The sequence below is a fragment of the Taurulus bubalis genome (assembly GCF_910589615.1).
Source record: "Taurulus bubalis genome assembly, chromosome: 18".
NCBI lineage: Eukaryota > Metazoa > Chordata > Actinopteri > Perciformes > Cottidae > Taurulus > Taurulus bubalis.
Window position 1 is genome coordinate 3,379,319 of NC_136606.1, and position 16,734 is coordinate 3,396,052.

General features: G+C 41.8%; 1 protein-coding gene across 1 annotated transcript in view; it reads left to right on the forward strand.

The window, feature by feature from the left end:
* Positions 1-16,734, forward strand: part of LOC306750719 (A-type potassium channel modulatory protein DPP6-like) — a gene marked incomplete at both ends in the record, with an annotated part of 137,305 nt that overhangs the window by 67,388 nt on the left and 53,183 nt on the right. The window contains one exon of the mRNA XM_079234190.1: positions 14,587-14,701. Within this exon, the coding sequence (XP_079090316.1) occupies positions 14,587-14,701 (115 nt within the window). The remainder of the gene's footprint in view (positions 1-14,586; positions 14,702-16,734) is intronic.

Below are 16,734 nucleotides of genomic sequence, written 5' to 3' on the forward strand. Positions count from 1 at the left end.
CGATGAAACGATCGTCCACACGGCCTTGTTTGGTATCTAAATGAGCGCATGTGTTTTGGGAGGCGTTCAAGGTCCAGGAAGAAAGAAGCATTTTGAGTCTAAGCAGATCTAATACTACGGATCACAAAATGTGGTACTTTAAAAGGGTTGTCGATTAAAGTCTTAGACTCAAATCCAACTTTCCGGGTTCTTACAATCATGGAAAACCTGGAAAAGTCATGGCATTTTAAAAATGGTTATTTCCAGGCCTGGAAAAGTCCCAAAAATAAAATCCCAAAAGTTTAGTAAAAGTCATGTAAATGTGTTATATTCATGTGTTCATGTCGTTCATTTACGCTGAGTTTGAAATAATTAATATGCTTTTAAAAGAAAGACGCTCAAAATATAAGCAGGCATACATACAGGCATCTATATAAATGTTTATTCTTTTAATCAAACTATTGTCTCATTCATTTGAGTCATTTAAGGTTTACTGTATGCTTTGTGTTCTCATTGCTAGTTTAAATACTACATGTACTCACTTTTTACTGTTTACACCCAGATTTCAAATGTTTTGTCATGGAAATTTGGTTTAAAGTCATGGAAATGCACTGGTCAGAATGTGTATGAACCCTGAACTTTGTACGTGGGAGATATGATGCATTTTGTGTAGAGTTATGATCCATAAGGAAATATTGTATCATTGCATGTAGGCAGTTCGTTTTGATTCATCAGAGTCACGGGGACACGGACGTCACTGTTGAGGTTTTAATCTTTGCCGCTGTTGAAGTTTGACGAGCCAGACGGCACTCGCACAAAATGTCCCCCGGGTCTGCTGCAACGATCCGTGATCCGGGGGCCATTTTCATCACAGCGGTTATGCAGAAACCTCAACAAGCGTGACGCCTCCCGACGGACACGTGAACACATTGTTGTGAACACATAATGTCTCTGCTATACAAGAACCGCGCTGACCTTGGATTTGCTATTATTTGCACGCCGCTAATTGCTCGCTGGACCATTATGCCAATAGATGGTGCAAAAAAAAAAAAGGCTGCGTTATTAAACGACACACAGCAATTAGCCATTCGTGATTTTTGTCAAAGGAACGAGTCGGATACAAAAGCGCCGCTCGCACATACTGCCCATGCAAAAAGCACTTTGTGCTACGTGTGCATTCATCCTCTGCTGAGTGCAGAAGGCTATAATCACCGCCTGAAATGAGAAAAAAAATGAAAAAACATACATTATTTTCTCCAGATTGAGTCACACATGAAGTACACATGCTCATGTAATATGTAGCCATACGGTGAAGTGAATGCAGAGGACAAAGGAACACAATTATTGGATAAATATAGTACTTACAGCCTCTGTTAAATTAATAAGTGGCCACCTGTGCATGCAAGGCACACTCTCCCAACTCCAGCTTGAAGAGCGTGAACAATTGGGCTGCAGCAGTAACAACAGGTGGCCAGATAGAGGGTGAGCGGTGAATACACTTTTTATTTTTTGTGTGTGTGGCTTTGACAGAGTTGCTGTGGAAACGCAACAAAGGGCCACACAATCAAAGTTGAGGGATGGGTGGAAATGCCCCGTCGGTACACACACAATGCCGCCGCACACGGCGACTTCATCACAGATTTTGATATGTTATTCTGAATGAATTCTTTTGTTTTCTTCCACTGGGCCATTATGGAGAACTGGGGGAGTGTGTGTGAGTCACTGGGACGCTGTGGTGTCCACTGGGCAGACGCTGGGACGCTGCCGTGTTCATAATACATGAACTTACCCATCAACGTCCTGCTTCTATCTCTCCCGCAGAGAAACACTGACTCATTTTTTACAAGTGAAGGAGCTGCCCCCCAAGCAGTTGATGTTATTCTCTTGTAAGAGGAAAGGTGAAACCAGGTGTTTTTTTGAATAATATATATATTTCTCTTTTTTTTTATAAAGGAAAAGACATTTTTCATCGCGAGGGCACTTCAGCCGTAACATTATGCCGGCGATAAGAGTCTGGAAGTCTCTTCTTTCTACATGAGTGTTCACATTCTGTGGCGGAAAGCGATAAAAAAACAGCAGGCCAGAATACATTAGCCCGGGTAAACATCAACACAAGCAGCAGCCTCTTTTTTATGAGCGGTGGGTTTGTGGGGCGTTTCGTTTCCCAGGAAGCGAGCGCGCCGTCCGCCGGTGCATATTGTTTTCCATGACGGCAATTTATTTTTGCCAGAGTGGCACGACGAAGTGTTGCGTTATGGAATGAAGGCTGATAGATAAGAGCGGAAAGGGAAGATACTTTTCAGTGATTCCTGAGAGATGCAGCTAGCGCTACCGCCGCCGCCGGCGAGGGCCGCGCTGCATACCAATCGCTCTGGGTGTGGGCCGAGGGACGAGCCGTGGAATCCTCCCGCCCGGCTTTCTGTTCTGGGTTTCTGTATTCTCCCTCAACGCCGCGGCTCGGAGGACTTTCTAGTTAGTTAGACGCTGTAAAGTGAGCCTGAGCAGCAACCACGATGGAGCGGGTACGGAGGTGCAATGAGTCGGCATATTACCGTTTTTTTAACGTACAAATTAAGAATTTTGTTATACGGTGTAAAATACATCCGCTGCTACCTCTCACGTGAATTTTGAAGCATTTACGTGTCTTTAACCCCAGAACACTAATGTTAAAAACAGTAACACCATCACTAACGTTGGGTATATTTCACCGAAGAAATACTAAAAATATATTAAATACAAAGCACATTGAAGTACTCTTCTTTTATTTTACCCTGTAGAACTTCTCATAAAATTAAAAACAGGTATCTTGGGGGGTTCCTAAAAAAGGCTCAAAATTGGATGAAACATTAGGGATTCGTCAATAAAACATGATTAAAAATATAAATAATTGAGCTATGAACTTGTTCTTTGGTCCACATGTTCCTGGGACATGTGAGTCTTGTCCTGTGAAGGAAAAGTCTCCCTTCACTAACGTTGGGTATATTTTACCCGAACACGTGAATTGGAGCAGAGAGACGCGCCCACCAACAATAAGACACGCCTACATTCAATAAGACACACCTACATGCAATATGACACGCCCACCTTCAATAAGACACACCTACATTCCATAATACACACCTACATGCAATAAGACACGCCTACCTTCAATAAGACACACCTACATTTAGTAAGACACGACTATCTTCAATAAGACACGCTCACTTTCAATAAGACACGCCTACCTTCAATAAGACACACCTACATTTAGTAAGACATGACTATCTTCAATAAGACACTCTCACTTTCAATAAGACATGACTATCTTCAATAAGACACGCCTACCTTCAACAAGACACGCCTACCTTCAATAAGACACACCTACCTCCAATAAGACACGCCTACATCAAATAAGACACGCCCACATTCAATAAGACACGCCTACCTCCAATAAGACACGCCTACCTTCAGTAATATCAGTGAGCAGCATGAAGCTACACATGAACCCACACAACTCAGACAAAAGCAACACAATGAAAATAACGTAACTACAATCACACAGGTAATAATCACCCGACGTTAGTGTTCTAGGGTTAAAGATGTTAGTGTTCTAGAGTTAAAATGGCGGTCGCTAACAAGTGACTAAATTAGAATACGAAACGTCATCAAACCCTAAAATAAATGTTAAAGCGTGATGTTTATTAGTGATGACATGCTGAAGGTAACGTGTGAGTATCAGTATTCAGAGCTAAACTAAAAGCCAATGGATAAACTCCATTAGCTTTTCGTCCAGGGAACGGGTGCGATGCTAACTAACAGAAATACATCGTCTGTGTTTTACTCGTTGGGAGTGAGAACGTGGTGGTGGACGGTTGGGCAAGAAAATTGAGAACTTTGAGGATCTTTATGATCTTTAAGAACGTCTTTTTGGCGCCAGCAGAAACCTGCGCGTTCTGCAAAAAGAAGAACGGTTCCACGTAAAGTATAACCGAGGCTGAAAAGACTCATAAAAACTTTCTTTAGAAGTGGAAGGTATGAAAGTGCCCAAATTGATCTTTTTTTGCAATGTTTGTTATTGGTTTTGAAAAGCTATTTGTCTACAACACAGACTACTTATTGTATTGTTTAGGTATGGGACTTGCTGTCAACATTCCTTTGTGTTTCTGTTATTGTGTGTCGTAGTTTTTATTGCTGACTCAACTTTTTACTGTGCACTTTTTTGCCCTTATTTGACCGAAGAGAGAGAGAGAGAGAAAGAGAGAGAGAGAGAGAGAGAGAGAGAGAGAGAGAGAGAGAAGGGATGTTTCTGTGCTGCATCCTTGAGAGGCCGGTCATTTACAATCTAGTTCTCATCGGATAATTGATTAAGACACTGGCACCTCGTCTTGCATATCTAGTATGAGTACGCTGCGCTTTTAGCCGTTCTGTAAAAGCCCTGCACACTTCCAACATGTCATTTAAGTGTTGCCAAGTTATCCTTTTCACATTCGCTTCTTTTGTTTCTCGAGCACCTACTCGACTGTCGAGGCCGCGACGGCAGAAGACTCTTTGTACAACTGAAGTTGACTGAAGAATTAGCCGCTAATTACCTGCAGAACATAGCATTGTGTGTACATTTTGTGTCAGGAGGAATTAATGACTTGTAGAAGGTTTACCCAACCAAACACAAGTACAAAAGTACAAACAATCCTTTGTGGGGTGTACTTTAACACACGTTTAGTGTAGTTTACCGCTTAAGATTCTCTTCCTGAAGTGAAGTGAGACTGAAAAGGCTGTGAAAGCGATGCTATTGACTTCAACTTATTTTTGAGTTTGTCACCGACGATCCATACAGATCCAGTTTAAGTCAGAGGTCTGGGAAGTGCCCGTGCCTCGGGGAGTCAGCGCATCACACATTCACGGGAAGCTTTAGCTTCAGATACCCGGCTAACGATACGCTGCGGCGCTTCCCGTTGCCGCCTTTTGAATAGTAGTTTATCATTAAAGGTATTAAAGAAGGATGTCCACACGATTCATCATTTTCTACCCCCTTCCTAGAGGAATCTAGCAGTCATTTGTACTGGAGATGAAGGTAAATCTTTGATTCAGCCGAGCCGCGGTAACTTTTGTGGATACATTTAGCTTCCCCTTGACAGATTTGTTGACACACACACACTGCCACCGGAAAAGTGATGAAATGAGGAGAAACTCTTGGCTTTATTCTGTATTGTCCTCGTTTCCAGAAGAACACTTGACACAATAGAAAAATACATATTCATGCATCATGCATGAGGGCCAGGCCGGAAATGTGTGTGTGTGTGTGTGTGTGTGTGTGTGTGTGTGTGTCACATCCCTTGTTTAGCATGTCACAAAGCGTGTTCATCGACAGCCATAAGGGATGCAAAACGTTAAAAAAGATTCTCATTACATAGTTTCCATAGTGACGAGGGAAAACATGGCGTAGATGTGATTAATCGCCTCTGTGGATCGGCTGCTTGCATGCAAATGGAAAATATGCTCATAGCGCCTCAGAAATCAAGTGTAAATTAACCCTGTCGGCTAAAATGACATTGCCTTGCATCCAAACTACACTTCCTATCACCTCGAGGGGAACGTGTTTCCTCCAGGATTACGGTCGCAGTTTTATTCACATTGTTCACGCTGTGAATTTAAACAGAGTTAAAACAAAATAGCTCCGTTAGCTTCCGGCTAACGCGATGAACGTGATAAACACGGGACACAAACAGCAGGAGACTGGATGGAAGCTTCAGTAGCACTTTATAATAACTACACACTATTTAGCATTAGTAAAGCATAAGTAAACACTTAATTCATCATTTATAAAGCATTGTTCCAACATGAACACTCATTAGTAACTCATTAGTATGCAATTCAATGTAATGTATTAATGCGTTGTAAAGCATAGATAGTCTTCACTTTAGATGAAGTCACAGAACATACTTAACTAACGAGTAGTAACTACCTGAATTAATCATGAATTGCAGTTAAATCATGTTTATAAAGCACATGTAAACATAGTCTCTAACATTAGTGCATATCTAAATCATTATATGTATAAATAAATGCATGAATAAATCACATTTAAATACATTTTTCATAATTTAATAGCACTTTATACATGATCTTATTAATCACCTATAAGTCCTTAATACTTCATTTACAAATGGGGAATCCATCATTTATAAAGTATGAAAACCCAATCATGAAATATAATTGTCAAGCTTATTAAACAAGAGCAAAACATTTATAACTGTCTATGAATTGCATACTAATGAGTTACTAATGAGTATTCATGTTGGAACAATGCTTTATAAATGATGAATGAAGTGTTTACTCATGCTTTACTAATGCTAAATAGTGTGTAGTTATTATAAAGTGCTACCGATATGTCCATAGCAAACGTAATCCAGGAAACATAAAACATATATATATATATATATATATATATATATATATATATATATATATATATATATATATATATACATAACATAATTCAACATGCATTGTCATTGTATTGTATGGGAACATGTGTTTTAGGAGACAGGCCTGTAAAAAGAGAGAGATGGTAAACTGGTTGTGGAGAATCAGACACCAAGACGCCAATTACACCGCAATAACCATTCCTTCAGGTTTATTCCCACAATGCCACAGCGGCTCTGCGCCGCTCTCGCACACGGACTCATCCTCTGGCGGAGAGTATTATGGGCTGTTTTACAGACATGTGATTTAGTGCAAATTCTGCAGAGAGAGGTCAGCTGGCGGTGGCGCCCTCCCACCAGCTCTCTAATGGACTGGAAGAGATTCACTCGCAAATCAAACAAACCAGGCGGAAGATGCCGAAGAACAAAACACACACACACACACACACACACACACACACACACACACACAGGCAGAGACAGCATGTTTGTGGACAGCTCCGTGCCGTATGACAACAAAGAAATGGTCCAATTGGGTTTGGATTCAATGGCGTTCGGCGTTGGTGTTCATCGACCTGCGAAGAGGAGCCGGATTTTAAAGTCTTTTACTCAAAGATTAAAAGTCTGACTGAAAAGGGCGCATTAGAAAACCCATCCGTACTTTAAACCACTAAAACAATCAGAGAGGATTTGGATTTGAGATTAATCTGATCATGTCTTTTTTCTGCAAAAATGAAGTTCGTTTGAGGACGACGAAAGAAGCAAAGATTCCATATCTTTCTATTTGAGGATTACAATCACTTCTCTGCTCTGGGGAAATGGGCTGAAATTACATCTTTGTTGTTTTTTATTATAGATAAGCCAATAGATAAGTCTATTAAGTTTATATGATTATTAATCCCAACTAGTCAACTGTTTGTGAAGCATTTATATCATATTATATAGCATTTTTCTGGGGGAGGGGTTCACAAAATGACATATTTTTGTGCAGAAAGGTGTGTATATAATGCATATAAGTTTTACTTATTTCTTCAGGTGTTTTTGTTGCTTTTGTTTAGTTTCAGTTTAAACTGGTCATTCTCATCCAACCTCTCAAAGGATGTAGGAATGTGTACTGAACCCAATAATCATTCAACACAACAAACTAATTACCAACCCTTATTATTTTCGCACAATCGCACATCAAGTTTTTGCCAGGCAATTAAAAATCTAATGTTTTTATTTGATTGAAACCGCAAACATTCTTCAAAAACGTAACGCATCTTTAATTTCTAATTGTTTTTCTCCGTCCTCCATGTCAGCCGTCGCTCTTATCAACTTGTGTCGCTCGACGCCTTCGGACCCGTCACCCTGATTTCATCATTTGCATCTGTTGTTGGAGAGTCTGCAGCCGACTGGCGGCTAAAGATGTGATCCACTTAGATGCCGACTGGTTTGTGTTAACAGCATGTGGCTGTCAACGTGTCAGCTAGCGCGCCGCTGAACCTCTGGCTGCTTGTCTTAGACTCAGTGCATGAATTAAAAGACGACTGACTCATTGCATCCTGTTGATTTCATCATTTTAGAAAGAAAAGGCGGTTCTTTGCTGCTATTCCGTGATGTTTTCCGTCTTTCTATAAGTACCAGACACTGTTTTTTCCAACAACTCCACCAGTGTTGAGCATTATGACACTGTGGTATTCTAGTTAACACTATTGGCTTTCTATAGTGTATAATTGAGCCGATGGAAATGTGCATGAACGTAGAGAAAATGCTAATAAAGGAAGACATGCACACAGACCATTATTACTTATGAAGCAGATACCCGGCATGCTTTAGCTGCAGCAGCGTGCTCATTGGGAATCAGAATTAATGAGCTATACCATCACTAATACTGGAGCCCAGAGGCATTATCGTCTCCTCCTTGGTGAGAGCGCGTGTAGCTTAGACGTACGCTCAAAGTCTTTTAGTTTGAGCTATTAAAGCGGCAGCGGAAGATGAGCCGAGTCTTCATTTCCAGTTTAGCGTCTCATAAAGGGAACGCAAATGGAGCGGTTACTCACGCGGCACAGCCTTCCTCGAAATGGTTACTTCTGTTTCTCTTCAAAATTTGCTTTTTTTTTTTATTATTATTATTTTTTGCCATCATATCAATACATTTAGTAAAGTTATATTTCTGGCTTACAAGCTGTTTGTGGCTCAAGGAAGATCGTGCTGATGCTGGTGCTTTGAGTAGTGAATGCTTTATTTCCATATTTAGAATTAGATGGCATATCTTTTGACCCGAGGGATTAATCGTGGTTGATAATGCCAGATATATAATCAAGAGTTTTATAGATCAGAGAGTTCATTCTGTAATGAACAGGTAGGCAGTGGAGATGTTTGAGAGCCAATGGATCTCATTCACCGATGTATTCCTGAGGTTTTTCTTTAATTTGCTCTTCAGAAAGGTGCCTAAGAAAAGTCTACATCGGTGTTCTTAAACCGCAGAATTGTTCGTGATCCTAATTATCATCGGCACACTCCATGGAAAGACATGAGACTGTGCACACTCAGAAGTAAAAAAACTCAGTTTAAAAGAAGAAAAAAGTCTAAAGAATGTGGAGCATTGGACTCCACATATATAAAAGAATGCCTTATGATAGGATAATAATTCTGAAGTGGAAGTCCTTCTGCAGAAAGTGACTCAGTAGTGGAGATGACATTAAACTAAACAGATGCATAGTTGAGGAGTTAGTGTAGTGTTGGTTGTCAAACGTTTATAATTCTTTGCAGAATAATGAAAACAATTCATCAAAAAACAATATTGCAGAAGATGTTCTTTGTTTTTTGCACAAACATGTCAACACGTGTCGATGCCGTTCTCACCGAAGAACAAATCCCATATAAAGAGAAAGGGGGAAGAAGTATTTGGTGGAGGTTGTATGCAGCAAACTGCTCAGAGCTAAAAAAAATCCCCATCCATTGTAAAGTATTTCTAACATTTTTTATCATTATAGAGTTCAACTCATAAAAAAGACACTACAGTTGAATGGCCGTCTCTCCGGTCTTTCTTTTGTGTTACTTCCCATTACGGAGAGCGGCGACGCCCTCGTTCGTGAAAATGTGGACGGCCATTTTGAATGAGCTAAAGCCACCGAATGGCTTTTATGTGTTGCGGTGATCGTGTTTTAAAATCATCACATCTTAATGAAATAACGCTGACGTGATGGGAAAATTCTTAAGGGATTATTGTTATAACGGGATATAAACAACCAACACCTCCAGCCTTTCTATGGCCCAAAACTTAAAAAAGCTGGGTAGCATGTTATAATAACTACAACACGCTATTTAGCATTAGTTAAACATCCTCACTTTAAATGAGGTCACAGAACATACTTAACTAATACTTAACGACTAGTAACTACCTGAATTTATCATGAATTTCAGTATTAAAACATATTTATAAAGTGCATATCTATGTATAAATAAATGCATGAATAAATGACATTTAAACATTGTTTTCAGTATTTACTAACACTTTATAAATGATCTTATTAATCATCTATAAGTCCTTAATACTTCATTTACAAACGGGAAATTCATAAAGTATGAAAACGCAATCATGAAACCCATAATAGTCACGCTTATTAATCAAGAATAACACATGTATAACTGTTTATGAGTTACTAATGAGTGTCCATGTTGGAACAATGCTTTATAAATGATGGATTAAGTCTTGACTCATGCTTTTCTAATGCTAAATATTGTGTAGTTATTATGAAGTGCTACTGAAAGCCGAGGTGTCTCTTGGTGCCCAAAACTCTTGAAAAGTGTTGCACTAACTTCCCTCGCTGACTTGTGGGCTCGGTGTTGCGTTCCTCGCTCTCGGGGAGGAATCCACAGCGATGATTCCTGCATCGCTCCGCAGGTTTTAACATGACAGCTGCCGAGGACCAGAAAACACCAGCATCTTATTGTTTTTTTATGGGGTTTGGACCTGTATCCATCGGCAGGGTCCCGTACTTTGTTGTCTTCTCTTCTCCCTCGCTGTCATGTTGTGGTCACGCCTCCAGACTTCCCTGTCAGTGAAGCTCCCTGCAGCCTTTCCAACGCCTTATTTATTTACTCTTCCTCGGCGAGCTCTGATGTCTGTCTCCTCGCCGCTCATCTCTCCTCCAGCGCGGTCGCATGCAATCACACCGCCGTCGCTGCAGCTCATAAGGTATATGCGGCTAATTAGAGCGATCATTGTTATAATCACACATCAGAGGGGAGGTTAGGTAAAGGTGTCTGCACCCTTACCCCGGCTGGATAAGTCATTATTCCATCCGAGCGCGAGGAGAGAAGTTCAATGATTTCTGTTTTCTGAATCGTTTGGGGTCTAATTATTAAGTATAAGGTTAGGGCCCTAAAACCTTATGAATATTATGCAATTGTATGTTATAGTGACCTCATTATCATCCAAAACAACCAAAACCAATGTGTGTAAAATGTTTTACACAGTGAAAAAAAGCCTAGGGTCAAAATTGACCCCAAAGAACACCGATGCGTACAAGATGTGTACAGGGCATTGAAAACACATCATCATGGTCATTTTGTGTTTACCCAGTTGTCCCCATTCAATTAGGAAAAGTCATGAAATATGAAGCAAAAAAAAATGATGTCAATCATTGATTTAGAGACGTTAAACATTGAATGGGGTCAAAATTGACCCCAAAGAACACCGATGTGTACAAGATGTGTGCAGGACATTGAAAACATATAATCATGTTAATCTGTATGTTTACCAGTAATTTTATGTTACCCAGTTGTCCCCATTAAATTAGGAACAGTCATGAAATATGAAGCAAAAAAAATGATGTCAATCATTGATTTAGAGACGTTAAACATTGAATGGGGTCAAAATTGACCCCAAAGAACACCGATGTGTACAAGATGTGTGCAGGACATTGAAAACATATAATCATGTTAATTTGTATGTTTACCAGTAATTTTATGTTACCCAGTTGTCCCCATTCAATTACAAAAAAAATGATGTCAATCATTTATTTAGAGACATTAAACGTTGAATGGGGTCAAAATTGACCCCAAAGGTAACAGGAGGGTTAATGTCCCTCAACCTCAGCAACGTATGGATCCTCACAGGAATGCTGCTCTAAGGGGATTCATTCTCAAGGATTTGCATTATTTTTTCATTTTTTTAAGGGGGTATACTTTCCATTGTCAATATGTTCCCGCAGAGATGATGTTCATGTGTCTGCTTGTTAGCAAAGCTACACAAAAAATGTATTTTCTTCTTCTTCTTAATTCCACTTGTCAACAATAACCCTGAGACCCAGACTGTCTACCTACCGTCTAAGTAGAAAAGGTCACACATGTTTTTAAAGATGTTCCTCCCGCCGCTTTACGAAAGGTTCAGTTGAATTTTAAGATGAAATCTTCACCTGGAAATGTGTTTCTGAGACCCGCTGAGAGATTTGATGCTCGGCCGATTCCTGTGTGACACATAATGGAACAAAACAGCAAATTGCTTTCACTGCACAGCGTGCGTCCATGCAGCTGCAGTTCAGGTTGTCCCGACAGTCTGCATGGTCAAACACACACACACAGACACACACACGCACAGCTACGATTGTTAAGTGTAGGATGCTGTGATGCCGTTATCGAACACATAACAAGCAGTCATTGCTCAGCGTTGCGTGGGGATTTTCTTCAGCCCCTTGTATTGCGCGTTACACACACTGAGCGCTCCGTCATGCTCGCTTTACATCCTGTTATTGCGCCTAAGTAGTCGCTCTCTCTTTCCCTTTCCAATTTCGTCACCGTTTTTTTTCTTCCATACTGTAAATCCCACCGAGTCACACAAACCGCATCGACCGGAGAAAACACATCTCCAGTAGGATTTTCAGTTTCGGGCAGAAGAAGAAAAACATAACGATTGTTCCGGGGAGATGGCTCAGCATCAGAGTGAGAAATAAATCACGTTGTAGACTGTCGGCTCATCACCCAACAACATTGTGTTGTATCAGTTGATCTCTGAAATGATCCAATCTCAGTGGAAACAACTGAACCAGGGATGCAGCAACACCGATAACTGGGCTTTGGGTATCGACCGATATCAAGTACCGATCTGATGTTTAATTAATGAGCTGTACAGTTGTGGAGTCATTATTTCATGTGCAAGGCGTCGAAAACATAATGTAAAGTATTGCTGTCACTGGGAGGTTTTTCTCTCGTCTTCCCAATGCACCCAACAGAGTAAATTGCTTCTTCAAAACTCCTTTTTCATCAAATTCTTGGATCTGGAGGTGCATTGATTAAGTCGGTTGTGCCGTATCGTGTGATGCTAGAGCCACCCCTCGAAGCCTTGCTAGTACCAGTAGAAGAAGAAGGTTCCCAGGAAGTGAGAGGCTCTAACAGACTGGGAACACTGGCCGACTGAGTCCAATTCCTTGCTGGCCTCACCAGGAACCATCAACACCGAAAGACACAACGCAACACAAATGCACACGGGCCGCGGCCTCTAACTAACTAATGCAGTGGTTCTCAAACTGTGGGGCGCGCCTCTCTAGCGGGACGCAAAGGTATTACAGGTGGGGCGCGGGTTGGGAGATGCATATTTTTTTGGCTTTTATAATCCTTTAGTTATTATCTTAATAAAAAATAACAGGAAAATTGCAGCCACAATACACTATTTTATTTTTGCCAAATAATAGTTTGTTTTTTTCCAGGCAGAACTGTATTTGCATTGTTCTAACAAAGTGATTGCACGTGTTATTAGTTTTTCTCTGATGGAGCGATCTGGTTTACTTGAAAGTGATTGCAAAACACGGATGGGAGTCACAAAAAGTTATTTCAATACAAATTCAGCATGGACCATTATGTTACAATTTTATTTTTGGCGGCGGGGCGTGACAAAAAAGTTTGAGAACCACTGAACTAATGCATTGAATACGGGTGATGGGCAGTCTGGTAGAATAGCCCCGGTTGCTCTTATCTGCCGGCTAATGACGTCTCTGGCTCCCTTCAACCGAGGTGGGAACAAAGTCACCACACAGTTTGCTTCATAGCTTCATAGCTTCATAGCTTCATAGCTTCATAGCTTCATAGCTTCATAGCTTCATAGCTCAGCTTCATTACTGCCTCAGTGTGTATTTATTAGCGCTGCAGCCACAGGGCCCCAGAGGCCCCGCTCCGCCTGGCGCTCTTCATCCTCTGTAAACTAATTAGGAACGTATTAATCCTCCACTAATAGTTTGGGCTCTGGACTCTTTGGGTTGTGGTTTTGGTGTTGCTGATACGTTCAGGGATGCTTTGTCTGAAGAGGTTTTTCTTCCTCTGGGTGCTTTGTTTGCAAAGTTTGGAGGACACTGTCTGACTGGACTGTCTCCGACTGTTACGTCATATATTGAGGAGACCGTGCGCTCATTTAACCGAGATCACCGCCTGTCAAAAAACATTTTACCCCAATTTTATTACATTTATACCGGGAGCATTTTGAGATCCTGCTGGTTTCACTCTGCCATGTGCCACCTTCATTCAAGTCTTCACTTATGACAATATTGAAATGCAATAAATCCATTTGTTTCTGGACTTGTTGTTCAGAAAAGATTTTTAAAAAAAGAGGAAAAATAAATCCCCTCAAGGTTGCTTAACTCTTCTCTCTGCTGTCGCCGAGCTTTTTGTCCAGCATGCAATTCACCAACGTGTCCTGGGCTCCATTTTTATCTGTCACATTCGTTTGGGGGTGATGGCCGCTGATGCCGGGCTCATTAAGGATTCTCTCCCTCCTCCTCCTCCTCCTCTTCCTCCTCCTCCTCCTCCTGGTGCTAGCATGTCTCCTTGAGAAACCGAGATGCTGCGACTGACTCACGTTCGTCCTTGACTGACACCCCCACCGCTCCTTTTCACGCGTTTGCCATTTATACCACCTCTCTGATTATTGTTCTCTTTCTTCTCCTCTTCAGTCTGCTTTCTCTCTCTCTCTCTCTCTTTCTCTCTCTCACACTCCTTCCTCACAGTCACGCGCACATTGATCTTCTCAATTGCTCTTTCATTCTGTCCTCGTCTTTTGTAAGTCGCGCCAACAATTCGCTCCCACAGTAATCTCCTTTTTTTTTCCACTGTTTCTGACCGTGTCTTCCCCCCACCCCCTCCTCTTCCTCCTCCTCCTCCTCCTCCTCCTCCTCCTCCTTTTCCTCCTCTTCCTCCTCCTCCTCTTCCTCCTCTCCTTGTCTCTCTGCAGGAGCTGGTGGGCAGCAACCCTCCGCAGAGGAACTGGAAGGGAATAGCGATCGCCCTCCTTGTCATTCTGGTCATCTGCTCGCTGATCGTCACCTCCGTCATCCTGTTGACACCAGGTACACGCTGCAGGGAGGAGGAGTGTGTGTGTGTGTGTGTGTGTGTGTAGAGTTCACTACACTATCGCTCAGTTCACACGCCTATTATTATGCAAAGACATGCCCGTGAGGTTTCACAATCAATCTCACCAGAAGCGATGTGCAAACAGTAACGTGTGCATGTTGGTACATCTGTGTGTGTGTGTGTGTGTGTGTGTGTTCTCATGCAATGTTTGCCGTGTCACCAACTGTAAAGTGCCAGTCATCCGGGCACGCTTTTTTTTCTTCTTCCCGCTGTTACACACATTTAGTGAAGGTCAGTGAACCTCATTGGAGTCGTCTTGCGCAACATTGCTTTCTTCATAAACGCAGTCCCATCTGTCTCCCTTACTTAGGCCTCCTTTTCTCGCCACACACTCACTTTTCCTCCCCGGACTGCTGCAATTTCCTCGGTTATTTTAAGGCATCTTGTAGTTTCGTTTCCCAATGACCTTCAGGTTTTTTTTGTGTGTCGGCAATAGGCCATCTGTTTGTGTTCTGTCTCATGAAGCTCCTTGATGTGGTTTCATGCACTGCCAGAGACAAATCAGTCAATGCAACTGCCAGCATGTGTGTGTGTGTGTGTGTGTGTGCGCTATAATTCAGTTATAAAGACAGCGATCACTCCTCCCTCGTTTGTGCATTTCTGTCTGAGACATGCTACAGTTCATCTCGCCGTCATAAACCCGACTTCTGTGTCGTGTCTCTCTGCATAATCCTGAGAGCTGCAGACAGGTGTCAACGCAATGCCCCGTCACCTCCTCCTGTCGCTGTGACCTGTTCCTGTCCCGCGGCGTTTTGTCGTGGCCTCGGACGAACCGGAGCTGTTTAGTGAGCCGCTGCCAGGCGAGGCGGGCAGGTGGCGTCTCCAGCTTGTCGCTGGCGACCTGATCCGTGCCCTCGCTGCGATCCGAAGTCTCGGCACAAGCCGGGTTCCGGCGGCACCTGCGACAGGGCCTCTATCAGACTGCCCCGCTTAATGTGAGGCGTTTGCACGGGATATTTAATATATGTTAAGTCTTCGGGGATATTAGAATGCGCTCTGGCCTCGGTGTGGATACATTGTAGCTCCACGTATCGTTCCTCAAGGACAACGGCTCTTTATTTGACTCCTTCTTGAGGTTATTGTTTTCGGGAAGAAACGGATAATTGAATCCCCGGATGCTACAGAGTCAAATAGATGTGTGTGTACCCTCAACATATATTTGATCTCGGACGTTCAGCACACACAATAAGCAGCAAACGCTGGTTGAGAGCGGCAGACTCTCGGCACATTGTTGCTGTCGCCGCCAATATGAGCTGCTCTGTTTTTTGAGGGTTACAAGTGTGAATGAAATGTATTTATATGGAACATGTATGTATTTTAGTTTTACTTTATTTTTAATTAATTATCTGATTTAATTGATTTAGGATAAGAATATATAAGCATTTGTTGCTTCTACCTATACCTTTTCAGTCTTTCTGTTTTGTATATTAGATAGAATATTGTATTGTATTGTGATGATTGACTGAATAAAACACACAAGCAAACAAACACAACTGCCACAGGCGTTCAGGAAGTGACCCGAAGTGAAAACCATATTATTTTTTGAAACTGCAGCAAACTTACTGTAATGTTTATGTGCTGAGGTGGCAAAATAATGCATGTTTTTATTTTATAGACTGTTGTAAGGAGATTTTTCGAGCACTTTCTGAATTAAAAGCTAATTGATGTAATATAAAGTACCCATAGAAAATGCGTGTCGGCCTGGGGCTGTTTCCTGGTTTTGGTCTGTGGTGCTTTAGTGAGCTCCAGACTTTGCGGCAACAGTTTATCTAGTGCATGAAGTCAAGTCCACAAAAAAGAAGACCTCAACCCCGTCCTAAACCTGTGGGATGAAGTGAAACGCTGACTGCGAGCGAGGCTTTATCGCTCACTAATGCTCTTGAGGCTGAAAGGGAGAAAATCCTCGACGCCAAGTTCCACAATCTGGTTGGAAATCCTTCCAAGAAGCGGAGGCTGTTCTAGTAGCACA